Genomic DNA, 14,397 nt, shown 5'->3' on the forward strand with positions numbered 1-14,397 from the left:
CAGACACTGGCAAGAGTTTTCAGACATGCACTGTCATTCCTGCTCACGGTTTCAGGAGGGTTATGAACCCCCAGAAGCCTCCCATTGCCCCTGGGTTAAACCCACATGGGCGTCTGGGGGTTTCCTGCCACATAACCTTAGGGTGCACTTTAACTTTTTCTCTGGAAATAAGTGTCGACTTATAGAGACGTTGCAGGAGTAAGTCCAAAACCACTCCCAGGCCTCTCCCAGGGCTGATGTCGCACAAACTCAGCTGCATCTGTCAAAACTATGTTCCATCACCATTTACTGAACTCCAGACTTTACCCAGGTTTCATCTGTTCTTTTTCACCAATGTTCCTTTCTTGTCCAGGATCTTATGCTGGCCCTCGTCCTTCGTGCCCTCGAGACTGGAAGGAGCCTGCTCAGGTCTCTGGTTTCCCACCATTAGATAAACGTTATGCATCTTTGGCAAGAATGCCTTGAAAGTAATGGGGTGTCCTCAGGGCACCTCCTGCGGAGGTGCATGGTGCTTGGCGTCTGTCCCATTGCAGGAGATGCCCACTTCTGTCCCTCCGGTGAGATGGGCCTGCCTGGTTTCTCCAGTGCAGAGTCGCCGTTTTTTCTTGGTGCTGGATCAGTATCTTGGGGAACTAACTGCTCAGGCCTGTGTCATCAGTTTTAAAATGGACTTCCTTTGCCTGAACAAACCAGGTCACATTTTTCTGAAACATAAAGCAGAGGCTTCTTTTCTCCATGAGCGAATTGAAGGCTACTCCATAGCATCTTCCACCATTAGCACTTTATCTGAGGAGAGGTTCTCTTGTCTGGGAGGAGAAATTGAGGCCCGTGGTGAGGGGTGAGGGGGATGTGTGCAGGATGGCACAGCTAGCTGGTGACAGAGCTGGGCAAAACTGAGTTATTTTTCCTCCAAGTTCAAGGGGAAGCCCCCAAAAAACCCCACCCCCACCCCACACACCCTTTCCCTCAAGTGTGTCTGGAAACCCTGGGCTGTTTGCCTGAGGTCAATAAGCAGGGATCTCCAAGCTCTTGTTGAGAGCTGTGGGGCAAGGCCCCTGCTTGCTCTCCCCTTATCTCCAGAAGAGAGTTTTGGGGAGGGGCTGACTTAGAGGGAAGAGGCAGAGGCAGAGCCAGGGTCCTCCTGTAGGAGCCTGCCCTGAGCCCCCTGAGCTGGAAGGCAGGCTCTGCTGGGGTTGGGGAGGACATTCAGACCTTGGAGACCCTTGAGAAAGGCAATCATGGCCCTCAACCAGCTGAGAACGAGAAAGGGCAATGGACAAAGGCACCGGCTGTGTGCCCAGGAGTGCCCAGGACATACCGGCTCAGCCTTGTGCCCTGAGCTGCCCTGGGACGGATGGCCAAGAAAGCCGGCCCCCAAGGACCCTGCAGGCCATCCTAACAACAGCCCCTCACCCAGGCTGCACCGATGGGAGAGGAGGCATCAGGCTGGGTCCTGGAGAGGAGAGGAAGCGAAGAGTTGAGAGCTGAAGGCCTGAGAAGTGGGGAGGAGGCAGCCTGAGTCCTTGAGAACATGAAACAAGGGTGGGAGCTCTGCTGCGTGTAGATACAGGAGGGGAAGGGGTCTGTGCTTAGCACACACTGGTGTTCATTCACGCAAATGCCTTTGGCCAGTAGAAGGCTGCTGCCGGCCTGCCTGTGAACTGATTCCCTGTGTTGCGAAAGGAACACAGGGCAGGGGCTTCATGAGTCTTGGGGAGGCAGCTGCCTGGCTGGTATTTGAGAAAGGGGAGGATGAGGGGAGCTATCCTGGATCTGTTCAAGGACAAGCTGAGTGGGGAGGGTCAGAGAGCCAGACCCCCCAGGCTAAGCCTGCCCAGATGGGCTCAGATCATGCTCAGCTCCCTGCCCTGCCCAGGGCACCTGCCCTCTCCTCAGACCAGGTCCTCACTCAACAACCATCTGTGTGACCACCTGGTGCTCTTGATTGGAAACAACAGGTGAACAGGACACAGTCCCTGCCTCAGGGGGCTTCCAGGCCGAGCGGGTGAAGGAGGGAGCTCCCATGGTTCCTGGGAGCCTGAGGAGCCAAGCTTAGATCATGCCCAGACCTCATGGCCGCAGGATCCTGTCCTGTGCCCCAAAGAATGGGGGAGTGGTATAAGGCAGGTGCTGTATGAGCATTAGAACAGCTGGAAAAAACCTAAAGGAGGGACAGTAGCTGAATGTGGCTGAAGGCCAGGTAGTGGCCAGCAGGACTGGGAGGGCAGCACACAGCAGGAGTTGGCCTGTGTTCAGTCAAGCAAAGACAGTGTCAAGAACTCAAGAAGGGGCCAGGCAGAACCAGATGGCCATTGGACAAAGCACTGCACCAGTGGCCTGTGTATGTGTGTGTATGTGTGTGCATGTATGTGTGTGTGCATCTGTGAGTATGTGAGAGAGTGTCTATGGGTGTGTGTTCATATATGTGTATGAACGCATGTTGTGTGTCTACATGTGTACACACATGTGTGGCCATGCATGTTTGTGTACATGTGTGTCTATGTGTGAGGGTATCTGTGAGTGTGTGCATATATGTATTGTGCTTGTGTGTATGTGTGTGTGGCCATGTGTATATGAGAGTGAATGTCTATGTGTGTGTGTCTATGAATGTATCTGTGTATACATGTATGTGTACATGTGTATGCATGCATTTGTGTATGTCTCTCTGTGTGTGTAAGAGAGTGTCTATGGGTATGTGTCTGTGTCTCTGTATCCGTGTGTCTGTGTGTGAAAGAGTGTTTATGGGTGTGTGTTTTTCATGTATGTGTGTTTGTGTGTATGTGTGCCCATGTGTTTGTGTGTGTGGTAATATGGATGGGGGAGGAAGCTGGAGTCTGAGGGTGGGGGTTCCAACCAGGAGCTCCTTCTGGTCCTGGTGGGAGATGCTGGGAGCTGGACTCCTGGCGAAGGGCTTGGTGAGCAAGATGGGCCTGGGCCCTTGGGGCCAGAGCAGTGGGAGGCCTGGGGTTTACAGCTAGGGGTTTCAGTGTGGCCCAGAGTTTCCCAAAAGCAGGGAGAGTCCAGGCCTGCTCTGGTCAGAGCCCAGGAGGGACACAGGATGCACAGGGCTTGCACAGGGCTGTCAGAAAGTGTTGGCAAATCTATGGAAGGAGTCACCAAAAGCAAAAGTACAAGTGGGGTCAGATGGCCAGTGGGAGGCCAGTGCAGAGGGCACTTCCTCTTGGCATCTGAAGAAATGTGCATTTTTTGGTAACAGGTGTGTGTGTGGATGTGAATGAAGCTGGATGTGTGAGTCTGCATGGGGTTTAGGGCACGCGTGCTTGGCTACAAACCTGGAAGCAGCCTGAAACCTCTGCTCAGTCCCCAGGATGGAGCCCACCTACCCATGTCCCTCCCAGAACAAAAGCCCCCTGGGCATTGAGGTGGTGGGGTGAGGAGCCAGCAGCACCCCTCCCCCATTACTCTCCCATAGCCATTGGGAGCTCAGCAGTGTCTAGGCCTGCCTGGGGCCTCTGCCCAGGAGGAGCTTGGGGGAACACAACAGGGCACTCACCCAGTGCCCTGGTCAGTTCTGTTCCCACATCTCTCCTGCTCCCTTCTCCCTCCTGCCCACCCAGGACCTGAGGAGAGACAGGAGCCAGAGCCAAGGAAGGTGGGGTGCAAAATCCTACATGAGGGCAACAGAGATACCTAAGGCACACCAGCCATCAGAGCCAAGCCAGGATTCAGCCTGGGCCTGCTGGGCTCCAAAGCCCTGAGAGGTTTTTTGCCAGGTTTTTTAATTCCTGCTAGTTGCAGGTAAGCTCCGGGAGACCATCTGGCTCCCTGCTGTTTGTTCCCCCGGCAGAGCTTGGCAAACAGCAGGTGCTCCATATGCCAGCCTGTGGAATGGTGAGCAGGGGACCCAGGGCAGCCCAATCCCCTCATCCTGAACCCAGAGCCCATCTAAATGTTTAACATATACCCAGGAGGCAATGCATTCATCCCCTCAAGAAAAGTCCTGCTGGGGGATGCCAGGCTGCCCCCCACATGTCCTGTGCTTCCCTCTGGTCCTGCCAGCTCAGCAGAATGCCCCTGCCCCCTGCTTTCTCTCTGTTTGCTTCCTACCTGTCTTTCAAGACCAGCTATTCAAGGTTCTGTCTACCAGGGCCAGGCTAGACCTCCCCTACCCAGCAAGGTCCAGGGAGCTTCCCTGGACACCCGCATACACCTGTCTGATCCTGTTGCCTCACAAGCTTCTTCTTCCCAAGCTCCAGCCCTCCCCCACTGCCCCTCTGCAGAACCAATGTCACTTCCCCTGACTCAGTTTCCTACGTGTGGAAGCAAGAGGCTGCGTGCAGGGACACAATAACAGCCTCTGGGTTAACAGAGGCCTGGAGACTGCCCCAGGGCAGGTGGCGGGCAGCTGTTGGGCATCCCCAGGGCTGAGCACGCGGAGCCAGCACAGGGTGAGGTGTGCTTTGTGGTCCTTGCAGTGCCTGGAGTCTGGGGGAAGGACGGGGAAGATGTGCAGGTGGAGTGGCCAGAGCCACACCCTGGGGGGGTCCTCGGGCTGCTGGAAGCCCCACCCGGAAGCCTAGGGGGTGCTGCATCCGGGGCTGTCAGGGTGGCCTTTTTTCAGTCAGCATGATTATTCTGAGAAGCATCATGCTCTTTCTCCAATTACTGCTAAATAGAATTCCATTTTATGGAAATGCCACCGTTTTTCATGAAGATTTAATTGACGTATACACCGATTGTATTCGTTTCAGGTGTACAACATGATGATTTGCTATTTGCATATCATGAAACAACACAACAATGGGTATAGCTAACACCCATCACCTCACATAGTTACTGTTTTTTGTGTGTGGTGATAACACAAGATCTCTCTTAGCAACTTTCAGGTGTGCAGTGCAGCCACCACCCTGCATATTATATCCCAGGACTTATTTATCTTATGCCATGGTTTGTTATCCTTCCACCTGTCCACAGACATTTGGGAGCTGCCAGTTTGGGGCTGTTACAAATAAAGCGGCCCTGACATTTGCTTCCTGGTCTTTGTGTCAAGGCGGGCTTCCTGCAGGGTAAATACCTGGGAGGTGATGGCCGGGTCAGGCAGTACATGTATGTTTTTTAGAAGCTGTCAAACCGCCTTCCAAGGGGCGCTCCCATTTCCCTCCATCCAGCAGCACGCAGGGGTCTCACGTCCCTACACTTCCCCCCCACCACAAGTGCCGTCCAGCATCACCTCTTGGGTTCCTTGGCCCTCGGTGGACCTTCTTCGGGGAAGTTCTCCCTCCTCCTTGGGTTCTCTGGGGACATGTACCCTTTCCCCCAGCCCTGCCCCACCCCTGTGCCCTGCCCACCTCACGCCTCTCTCCACAGCCACCAGAGAGTCCGCCTTTGTGCACGCCATAGCCTCAGCCGGCGTGGCCTTCGCTGTGACACGCTCGTGCGCCGAGGGCTCCGCTGCCATCTGCGGATGCAGCAGCCGTCACCAGGGCTCACCGGGCCACGGATGGAAATGGGGTGGCTGCAGCGAGGACATTGAGTTTGGTGGGATGGTGTCTCGGGAGTTCGCGGACGCAAGAGAGAATAGGCCTGACGCCCGCTCTGCAATGAACCGCCACAACAATGAGGCTGGGCGCCAGGTAAGTCCACGACCCTGTGTGTCCTAGGGATGCATCTGGGGGTCCTCTGACCACTTCCCTGGGTATCCTAGGGTGTTGGGGGGTGTCTTTGACCATGGCCCTGTGTGTCATGAGGGTGCACCAGGGGCCCTCTGACCATGCCCTGTGCATTCTGAGTGTTGGGAAGCCTCTGACCACTGACTGCCTTGTGCATTCTGGGGTGTTGGGGGCCCCTGACCATGGCCCTTTGTGCCCTGGGGGTGTTCCAGGGGGGCCCTCTGAACACACCCCTGATCCCTTGAGGAGTGTAGCCTGGTGAAGTCTGTAGGAGGGCTCTCTGTGGTGGCCAGGCTAGAGGGTCTTCTCACCTCCTGCCCAGGGCCCTCTGAAACACAGCACTCACTGTCCAGTTGCTCCACAGGTGTCTAGGGTATTCCCACAGAATGGCAGGGCCACCTCTGGAGTTGGGGTCACAAGAAAGGAGGGATAGGATAAAGGTCTGCCTTGCAGGAGCTCCTACACAGCCAAAGAGAGACAGCCAGGTGGCTACAGCACAGTCTAGGAAATTCTGTGATGAGGAAATGATATACACAAGGTTACCTGGCACAGTGGAGGGTCCAGACCCAGGGTGGAGTCTCAAAAAAAAAGACTTCTGCTGTCAAGGGTGGTGAGTGGATAAATGCAGGCTAATGGCAGTTATCTAGGTGGGGGGAGGCCAGGAGACCCTCCAGGCAGCCCAGAGGTGAGACTGCACCATGAGTTAGTCTGGGTAGAATATGGAGAACAGAAGGAGAAAGAGAATTGGGGGGCAGGGGGATGTGGAGAGGCTGGTGGATCAAGTTTTGAGGGCTTTGTGAGCCCTGCAAAAAGGACTGGGTCAGAAGTTCAGTGGGAAACTGATAGAGGACTGACTGCTGATAACAAGTGGCCATGTAAGAACCTACAGGTGTCCGGTAGATTTAGAAACACAAAGATGGCACTGGCTTTGCCCAGTGGAACTAGGGGATTACAGAGGGCTGAAGAGTGAACAGGGACATTCAACTTCCAACAATGGGGTCTAGGTGAGTCAGACTCATTTTCCTGTTGAAGACAAGTATAAGTGCAGGATAGCATATAAAAGGCACCCTGTTAAAAGTAAAGAATGCTCACCTGTATATGGTCACCTGATTTATCACAGGGAAGATAATGGCAGTGCAGAAGGGGAAATGGGCTTTTCAATAAATGGTGCTCAGTCAATTGAATCACAGTCTGGAAAAAAATAATCTTGACCCCTGCCTCACACCATATATACAATTAATTACAAACTCAGATGGGAAAGGTCAAACAAAACAAAAATGCTTAGAAGAAAACATAGGAGACATCTTTGGGGTAGGAAAAGATTTCTTAAATAGGCCAAAGAAAAATATAATAATATGGACTGTATTTATATTAAGAATGCCTATTCATAAAAGATACCACCATGAAACTGAAAACACAACCCACACTGGAGGAAATAATGTATCTCCAAATATATATGAAAGCTATGATATAAGAAGAATTCTACAAATTCATTTTTTTAAAAGACAGATAACCCAATAGAAAAGTTGGCTAAAAAACGGAAAGCCACTTCACAAAAGAAAATATAGAAATGGCCAGTAAATATATGGAAAGGTGCTCAATATCATTAGTCATGAAGGAAATGCTGACAGAATCAGTGCCCTGAACAGAGGGAGGATAACCACTGGAGAAGAGCATGATGGGAGTTTCTGAGGCATTGGTGATTTGTGAAATGTCATGTTTTAGATTATGACATATATACATTTTTGTATCATACACTTCCATAAAGTGATTTTTAAGTGTCAAATAACCATAGAGTGAGGAATTAGCAGTCCCAGGTCCAAAAGACAGGAATCTGAGCCTGGTGCCTGGGGTAGCTTTTGTCCAGGGATTATTTGTTGATGCGGAAGAAAGTACATATACCGAGCTGCACTTCCCTCAACCTCACAGAGCTAAGGGACCCACCAAAGGTGGTCTCTCTAGGAAATCACTGCCCAGTTCAGGACCCTAGGGAGTAAAAGTAAACCAGAAACACACCAGCTATTGTGCACATGTGTAGGCTTAAAAAAAAAAATCTCAAGACGTGAGAATGAATTAAGGGGATCCCAAAGGCTGGTATCCCCACACACTTGGAAAAAGCATACAAATCCTCTTTGGAGGAGAATAACCGTGAGCTAGGCTGAAAATTGTTTCTACACATAATTTTTCTTTTTCTTTTTTTAAAAAATATATCTTTATTGATTTCAGAGAGAGGAAAGGAGAGGGAGAGAGAGAGATAGAAACACCAATGATGAGAGTCATTGATTGGCTGCCTCCTGCAGGCCCCATGCTGGGGATCGAGCCCGAAACCCGGGCATGTGCCCTGACCAGGAATCGAACCCTGATCGCCTGGATCCTAGGTCGACACTCAACTGCTGAGCCACGCCCGGCCGGGCTACAAACAAGTTTTCAAACACAATGTTCAACACATAAATAAAGATAACTGTCATATGAGCTGTTGAAAACAATGAATAGGTTGTTAATCAGGAGAAAAAAAACACACAACAGAAACAGGACTCTAAATACTAGAATGATTAGACGCAGATTATAAAAAAATATGCTCACTCACATTCATAAAGCTAAAATGCAAGGTTGAACATTTCAGCAGGGAACTGGAAACTATAAAAATAATATACTAGATTTGGGAAAGAATCATACAGAAATTGTAGAACTGAAGAATGAATAAGGACTTCCAGTTAAAGATAACAAAGCAAACACAAGGGTTTCCCTCTGCACCCTCCCAGATACCCACTAAAATGACAAGGAATGAGTTTTAACATAAAGATTCTTGAGAATGTGAAACACAGAAGAAGTGAAGATGGCAACAAAATTTTGAAAGCTAAAATCAGATAGACAAATACTCACTGTCTTAGTAGACCCAAGAAAGCTGAGTCTTAAGCCAGTAGAGGAGAAATCTGAGAAACAACCCAGGAATTACTAGTATCAGGTATCTTGAAAAGCAGAGGTAAATATGGGGCTGAAAACAGGAAGACTGGTTGAAAGTCTATGTTAAAAGCACTTTTTAACCCACCAGCTCTTCTGTCCAACTCCTTGCACCCAGGCAATGCCCCTCCCTTACCAGAAATTTGCAGACTTATTCTCTAAAAAGGGTAAAGCAGGGGGTGTCCAGACTGTGGAGCTCCAAGCACAACTAAGGGTGAGGCCACCCCAATGAAAATAGTCTATCTATGTACACATTTCTCTTCCTAATCTCCTAATGCTACAGTGAAGCTTGATCACTGCCAGGCAGAAGATTGGAAGGTTCTGCCCTAGAAATCAGATGAACCCAGGAGAAGGAAGGGACTTAACTTCTCCAATGAAACAATGCGGCCAGGTCACTCTGGGGCAAGGGCTCAAGTTGGCGAGTCCCTTCCAGGCACGGGAGCTTCCAACAAGATTTTTAGTGCCCCATTTTTAAATATGAGCAGACAACCAAGGACTGTCAGACACCCAAGGAAGCCTCCAGCAATCACAAAGGTAAGGACCAAAACAAAGAAACAAGATCCAAACTTATGGAAAGGAGATGTTGTAAAGAGAGATGATAACTTCAAAAACTATCCCAGTTCCAGAGAGATACAAGGACACACTGTACCCATGAAATTGGAACAGAATGTTAATTTAAGAGAACATTGGGGGAGGGGGTGTTGTAAAGAGCTCTTAGAAATTAAAAATAAGACAGCAGAAACAAAACTCTCAGCAGAAAGGTTGGAAGATAGATGAGACACTTTTCCACAAAGCAGAGGAAAAAAGACAAAGAGATGGAAAATAGGAAAGAATAGAAAATATGGAGGCTCCATCCAACAGAGACAGTGATGAACATGAAGAGGAGGAAGTTGGCCCAAAAATAAGGCAGGAAGGTTCCAGGACTGGGGATCACAGGTCTCTGACCACACAGGCCCAGGAGTGACTGACACAAGAAAGGGAGACCCACACCAAGCTGACAGCAGGCATGGCCTCCAACCTGCCCAGAAGGTCGAATTCACGCAAAGTATCAGGAGTCAGAATGGCGTCAGTTTCCAAGAACAACATAAATGCAGGAATAAAATGGAGCAGTGCTTTCAGAATTCTGTGGGGGAAAATTTTTTAGCCAAGAAGTTTATGCCCAGCTAAACCATTTTTTTAACTTTTCAAGTGGAAAAGATTTCTTTCCAGACATGCACATTTCATAAAATTTACCAGAAGACCTCTCAAAAAGATGAAATCCATAGGACACCTGGTGTGTTTCAATGTCTTGAAGAAGATACTTAGACAGTTAAAGGAGAGCTTGAGACTGAATCCATGATACTTGTATTTAAAAAGCAACAACAAAACATCCTGTAGGAAAGGAAAAGTAATCGTAACATATCACATGGCTCAACTGAATATGGCATTGAACAATCCCAATACCATCGGCACTAAATATTGATCTAAGTGGAAGTATGCTCTAGTTCTTAGGTCAGGAAGAGGTTGGAAATGTGCATCAGAGGGATGGGGGGACAGGGGTGAGAGGTCCAGAGACAATGCCAAACACAAGGCTTGTGAGAGGCACATGGCACTGCCTTGGATAGTAAGGAAAGTGCTGAGTGAGAGTGGCCCCAGAACTCCTGTGGGGGTTTTTTAAAATTGATTTATGCACTCATTGGTCAATTCTTGTATGTGCCCTGACTAGGGGTCAAACCGACAAACTTGGTGTATGGGGAAGACGCTCTAACCAACTGAGTTACCCAGCCAGGGCTCCTGTTTTTCTTAACACATCTTAGGAAATATTGGGTTCTTTAAAGTATATACATATATATCTTTGATAAAGTCAAACTAAAACAAGAGACTGAGGAGGCAGGGGTGGAAACCAGCTGTTCCTATTTAGAAAAGTTTGGCCACAAAAGAGGATTAGACAGAAATGAACTGGTGTGAGGGCAACTCACAGATGCCCAGGGAAAGGGCCAGTATGAGAGGGAAGAGTTGAAACAGCAGGGAGATGGGGATGCAGCAGCAGCAGGATCTGGATGCAGAGCCCACCTGAAGCCTTAGCCCAGCATCATCCAATAGGAGTGCAATGGGAGCCATGTATGTGTAAGAAATTTTCTAGTAGCCACATTTTTAAAAGAAAACAGCTGACATTCATTTTAATACTAAATTTTATTTAACCCACTATACCCAACATGTTGTCGTTTCAATAATGCAATCAATATTAAAATCATGCATGAGATATTTTATATCTTCTTCCTGTACAGTCAGGGGACTTACAGCGACCCAGTGTGTGGCCTGCACTCACAGCACTAATCAGTTTGGGCCAGCCATATCTCAGGGGCTCATGGGTGGTAGTGCCCACCATAGTGGACAAGGCAACCTTAGGTCTGATTAAGACACCTACCCCCACCTCTTCTTCCAAAAAGAGAAGGAAAGAGAACCTAGGTTCCCTGCTTCCCACAGGGAGAAACACACACACTACTCTGCTAGGCCCTTCTACTACCTTTGGGCCCCCAAGGTCCCCACAGCTTTGTTCCCTGCACTGCCTCGCTCCTCCTCTTCCCAATCCCCTACAGTCCAAGAACTCAGCTTCCTGGGCCCTGAAGGTGCCCAATGCAAGCCACCCCCATTACCCACGCTCAGATAGCCCCCAGCCTTGCCACCAGCCCACATACACCTCTGGGCCTCGGGCTTGGGTTCATGCCTGCACTTACATCATCATGTTACAGCCCGGGCCTTCCTTCACTCTGTCATAGATGCTCAAGAATTAGGCCCAGCCTAGGAGAGAGCAGGAAGGCTTCCAGGCCCTGCCCCGCCCCCCCTCAGGGGGGGTGGATCTCGCTCGGGTCGGCCACAGGAGGCACAAGGAAGGGAATGGCACTGCAGGCCCACGGAGAGGGCACCTGCTCCTCCTGGGAGCCCCAGGTGCTTTATGGAGCAGGCAGGTGGGCTGGGTTTGCCTGGTGAGCTTGGGGGCGGGGGCTGCAGGCAAGGAGCCGGGTCATGGGAGGTTGTCCCGCACAAACGCACCTGGGCTGCTGAGCTCGGGCCCTGACGCCACCTGCCCGCGCTCCTGCAGGCCATCGCAAGTCACATGCACCTCAAGTGCAAGTGCCACGGGCTGTCGGGCAGCTGCGAGGTGAAGACCTGCTGGTGGTCGCAGCCCGACTTCCGCGCCATCGGCGACTTCCTTAAGGACAAGTACGACAGCGCCTCCGAGATGGTTGTGGAGAAGCACCGCGAGTCGCGCGGCTGGGTGGAGACGCTGCGGCCGCGCTACACCTACTTCAAAGTGCCCACGGAGCGCGATCTGGTCTACTACGAGGCCTCGCCCAACTTCTGCGAGCCCAACCCCGAGACCGGCTCCTTTGGCACGCGCGACCGCACCTGCAACGTGAGCTCGCCCGGCATCGACGGCTGCGACCTGCTGTGCTGCGGCCGGGGCCACAACGCACGGGCCGAGCGGCGCCGGGAGAAGTGCCTGTGCGTCTTTCACTGGTGCTGCTACGTGAGCTGCCAGGAGTGCGCGCGCGTCTACGACGTGCACACCTGCAAGTAGCGGCGCGCCCGGGCGGGGCGGGGCTCCTCCGGGTGGGGCAGGTCCTCAGATAGAGCAGGTATGCGGCTCCGAAGCGGGGTGCGGTTCTTCCCGATGGGTTCCGAGCTCCTCCGGGGGTGGGGCGGGGCTCCGCGGGTGAGGCTTTGGGATGGGGGCGTGGTCTTCTCTGGGAACCTCACTCCCACGCTGGGGATTCCGCCCCGCCACCTCCTCCAACACAGCCCACCTGCAAGGTTCCGTCCACCCACCTCCTTTGGGTAGAGAAGCTCTCCTGGCAGAACAGCGTCCAAGACCCCTGTCCCCCAACCTTTTTCGCTGAAGTCTGGGGACCAGGCCCCCTCCAAATCTGGTGCTCTGGAAAGGTTCCGGCTCCCGCGCCGAGGCTTGGCAGCTGCCAGTGTTCCCAATAAAGAACCCAACGGAGAGAGCCCACGCCGTGCAGAGCCCCAAGAACCAGTTGGGTCTGGGGGAAAGGGGCCTAGCGGCAGAGACGAGCAGGAGGCTGGGCCCTGAAACCTGGTTCTGCCCTGGCTGTCATGTGTGGAGCATCAGACATCCAGGCGCTCTTCCCAGTGACTGTTACTGCTGTAGCCCAGGCCTTGGATGGAACACCCCATTGTGGAGCCCTTCCATCTCCCTTCCTCAGGTCTCTCACCTGCACCCCATCCCATCCACAAGAGAGGAGCATAGCCTCCTGCCCAGCCCTGCCCTGCCTCCCTCTTTGCCTCAGCGCCTCCCCCACCTTCTTCATCCATAGCCCATACCCCACGTCTCCCCAAGGGCTGCCGGCCTACACCACCCCAGCTCCATCATCCTGCTGAGAGGCTCATTTGGGGCAGGGTTGGGTTGTCTGGGAGGTTTTAGTAGGAGGAGCCACAGCTCCCAGAAAAGTGGTCTCCCCTCCCAGCCTTGGTGGTTAGGACTGATCCCCTGGGTCTCCTGCTGCAGCTATGGTGTGCCAGACTTGCCACACTGGCCACTGTCCTGGAGCATGTGGCTGGCTGCTCAGCCCCCCTCACCTTCTAATTCACCCAGCCCAAGAAGGACTGGCCTCTGGACCCCTCAGACAATTTCCAGGCCAGGCCTCTTCTCACTCAGACTCTGCCACTGTGAAATGTCCCCCAGTCTTCAGGCAGGGGGAGGACACCAGCCAGACAGGGATGACCTGCACGCCTCCCAGGACAAGACCTTCCTCTGCCTTGAATTTTGCGTTTTTGGTTTTAATTTTATTTCTGATGCTGCTATATCCACCATACACTGGAGCTAATCAAACAGATGTGTTGTTATTTTTTCCCTTTTCTTTCTGTGAAAGAAATTATTTTAGTCATAGTTGTGAGTTTCAAACAATGGGGAAGTAAAACACAGAAGAAAAAAAAACCCAAAAAGCAGAAACAACCAAATGCTGTGGATTGTGCTGGCTTTCTGGTGGTGGGTTGGCAAAGCATGGAGGTTGGATTGGTGGTGACCTCTGGGACAGGAGACATCCGTGCACCAGGGGAGGAGGCGGTTGGCGTGCATCTCAGAGATGCCTGGGGTCTTGGAGGTGGCCTCCAGAGGCCAGAATTCCAGAAGAAAGAAAGAGGGACTGCCGTGCCAAGGAAAAGAGGACACAGCCTAGTCTGGGGCAGGGGAACTAGACCCAGGCAGAAGGCTCCAGTGAGGTGCAGGGAGGAAGAAGCCTGCCTGCTGCAGGGGTCGTGCCATGCAGTGACCACGGTGGAGACCCCATGAGAAAGTTAGTGGAGCAGTGGGCCAGCCACCAAGTCAGCCAGAAGCCACTTCCCCAAATGTGCATTACACTCAGCTTACATTCCAGTGCTGGCTACATGGCCACACCCTCTGGGTTTGGAGACATGGCCCCTGTGTGGGGTCCCCACTGTGGCCCACCACAGGGTGCTCCAGGAACCAAACCTGTCTGGGAGGCAAGAGACAGTCCCTCAAACAGAGGTTCGCCCAGCTGAGGCCTGGAAGTTGCCCATGTCCACCCTCACTGGGCCTATGCAGAGCAGTGCTGGGTGGGGCCTTCCAGAGGCTCCAGGAAGGAGGCAGGAGGCTTTCCCAAGGCTACACTTTTGCTTCTCCAAGCTGGGTACAGAGTCTTTGCACCTCTCTCTGCCCTTCTGAGCACACCCCCAACCCCCAGCTACCACCTGTTGAACCAGACTCAAAGGGAGGGAGAAAGCTGAGGAGGGTGGGGGTGGACAGGCTGGGACAGGTGGAGGGTGAGAAGCATAAAGGAGAAGC

The 14,397-nt window shown here is 52.0% G+C and overlaps 1 protein-coding gene across 1 annotated transcript in view; it reads left to right on the forward strand.

The window, feature by feature from the left end:
* WNT3A (Wnt family member 3A) overlaps nucleotides 1-13,400 on the forward strand; it is a 43,200-nt gene extending 29,800 nt beyond the window's left edge. Inside the window, exons 3-4 of the mRNA XM_081134731.1 lie at nucleotides 5,329-5,594; nucleotides 11,674-13,400. Of these exons, the coding sequence (XP_080990857.1) occupies nucleotides 5,329-5,594; nucleotides 11,674-12,153 (746 nt within the window). The 3' untranslated portion in view covers nucleotides 12,154-13,400. The remainder of the gene's footprint in view (nucleotides 1-5,328; nucleotides 5,595-11,673) is intronic.
* Nucleotides 13,401-14,397: the final 997 nt, after the last annotated feature.

The sequence above is a fragment of the Miniopterus schreibersii genome (assembly GCF_964146895.1).
Source record: "Miniopterus schreibersii genome assembly, chromosome: 4".
Taxonomy (NCBI): Eukaryota; Metazoa; Chordata; class Mammalia; order Chiroptera; family Miniopteridae; genus Miniopterus; species Miniopterus schreibersii.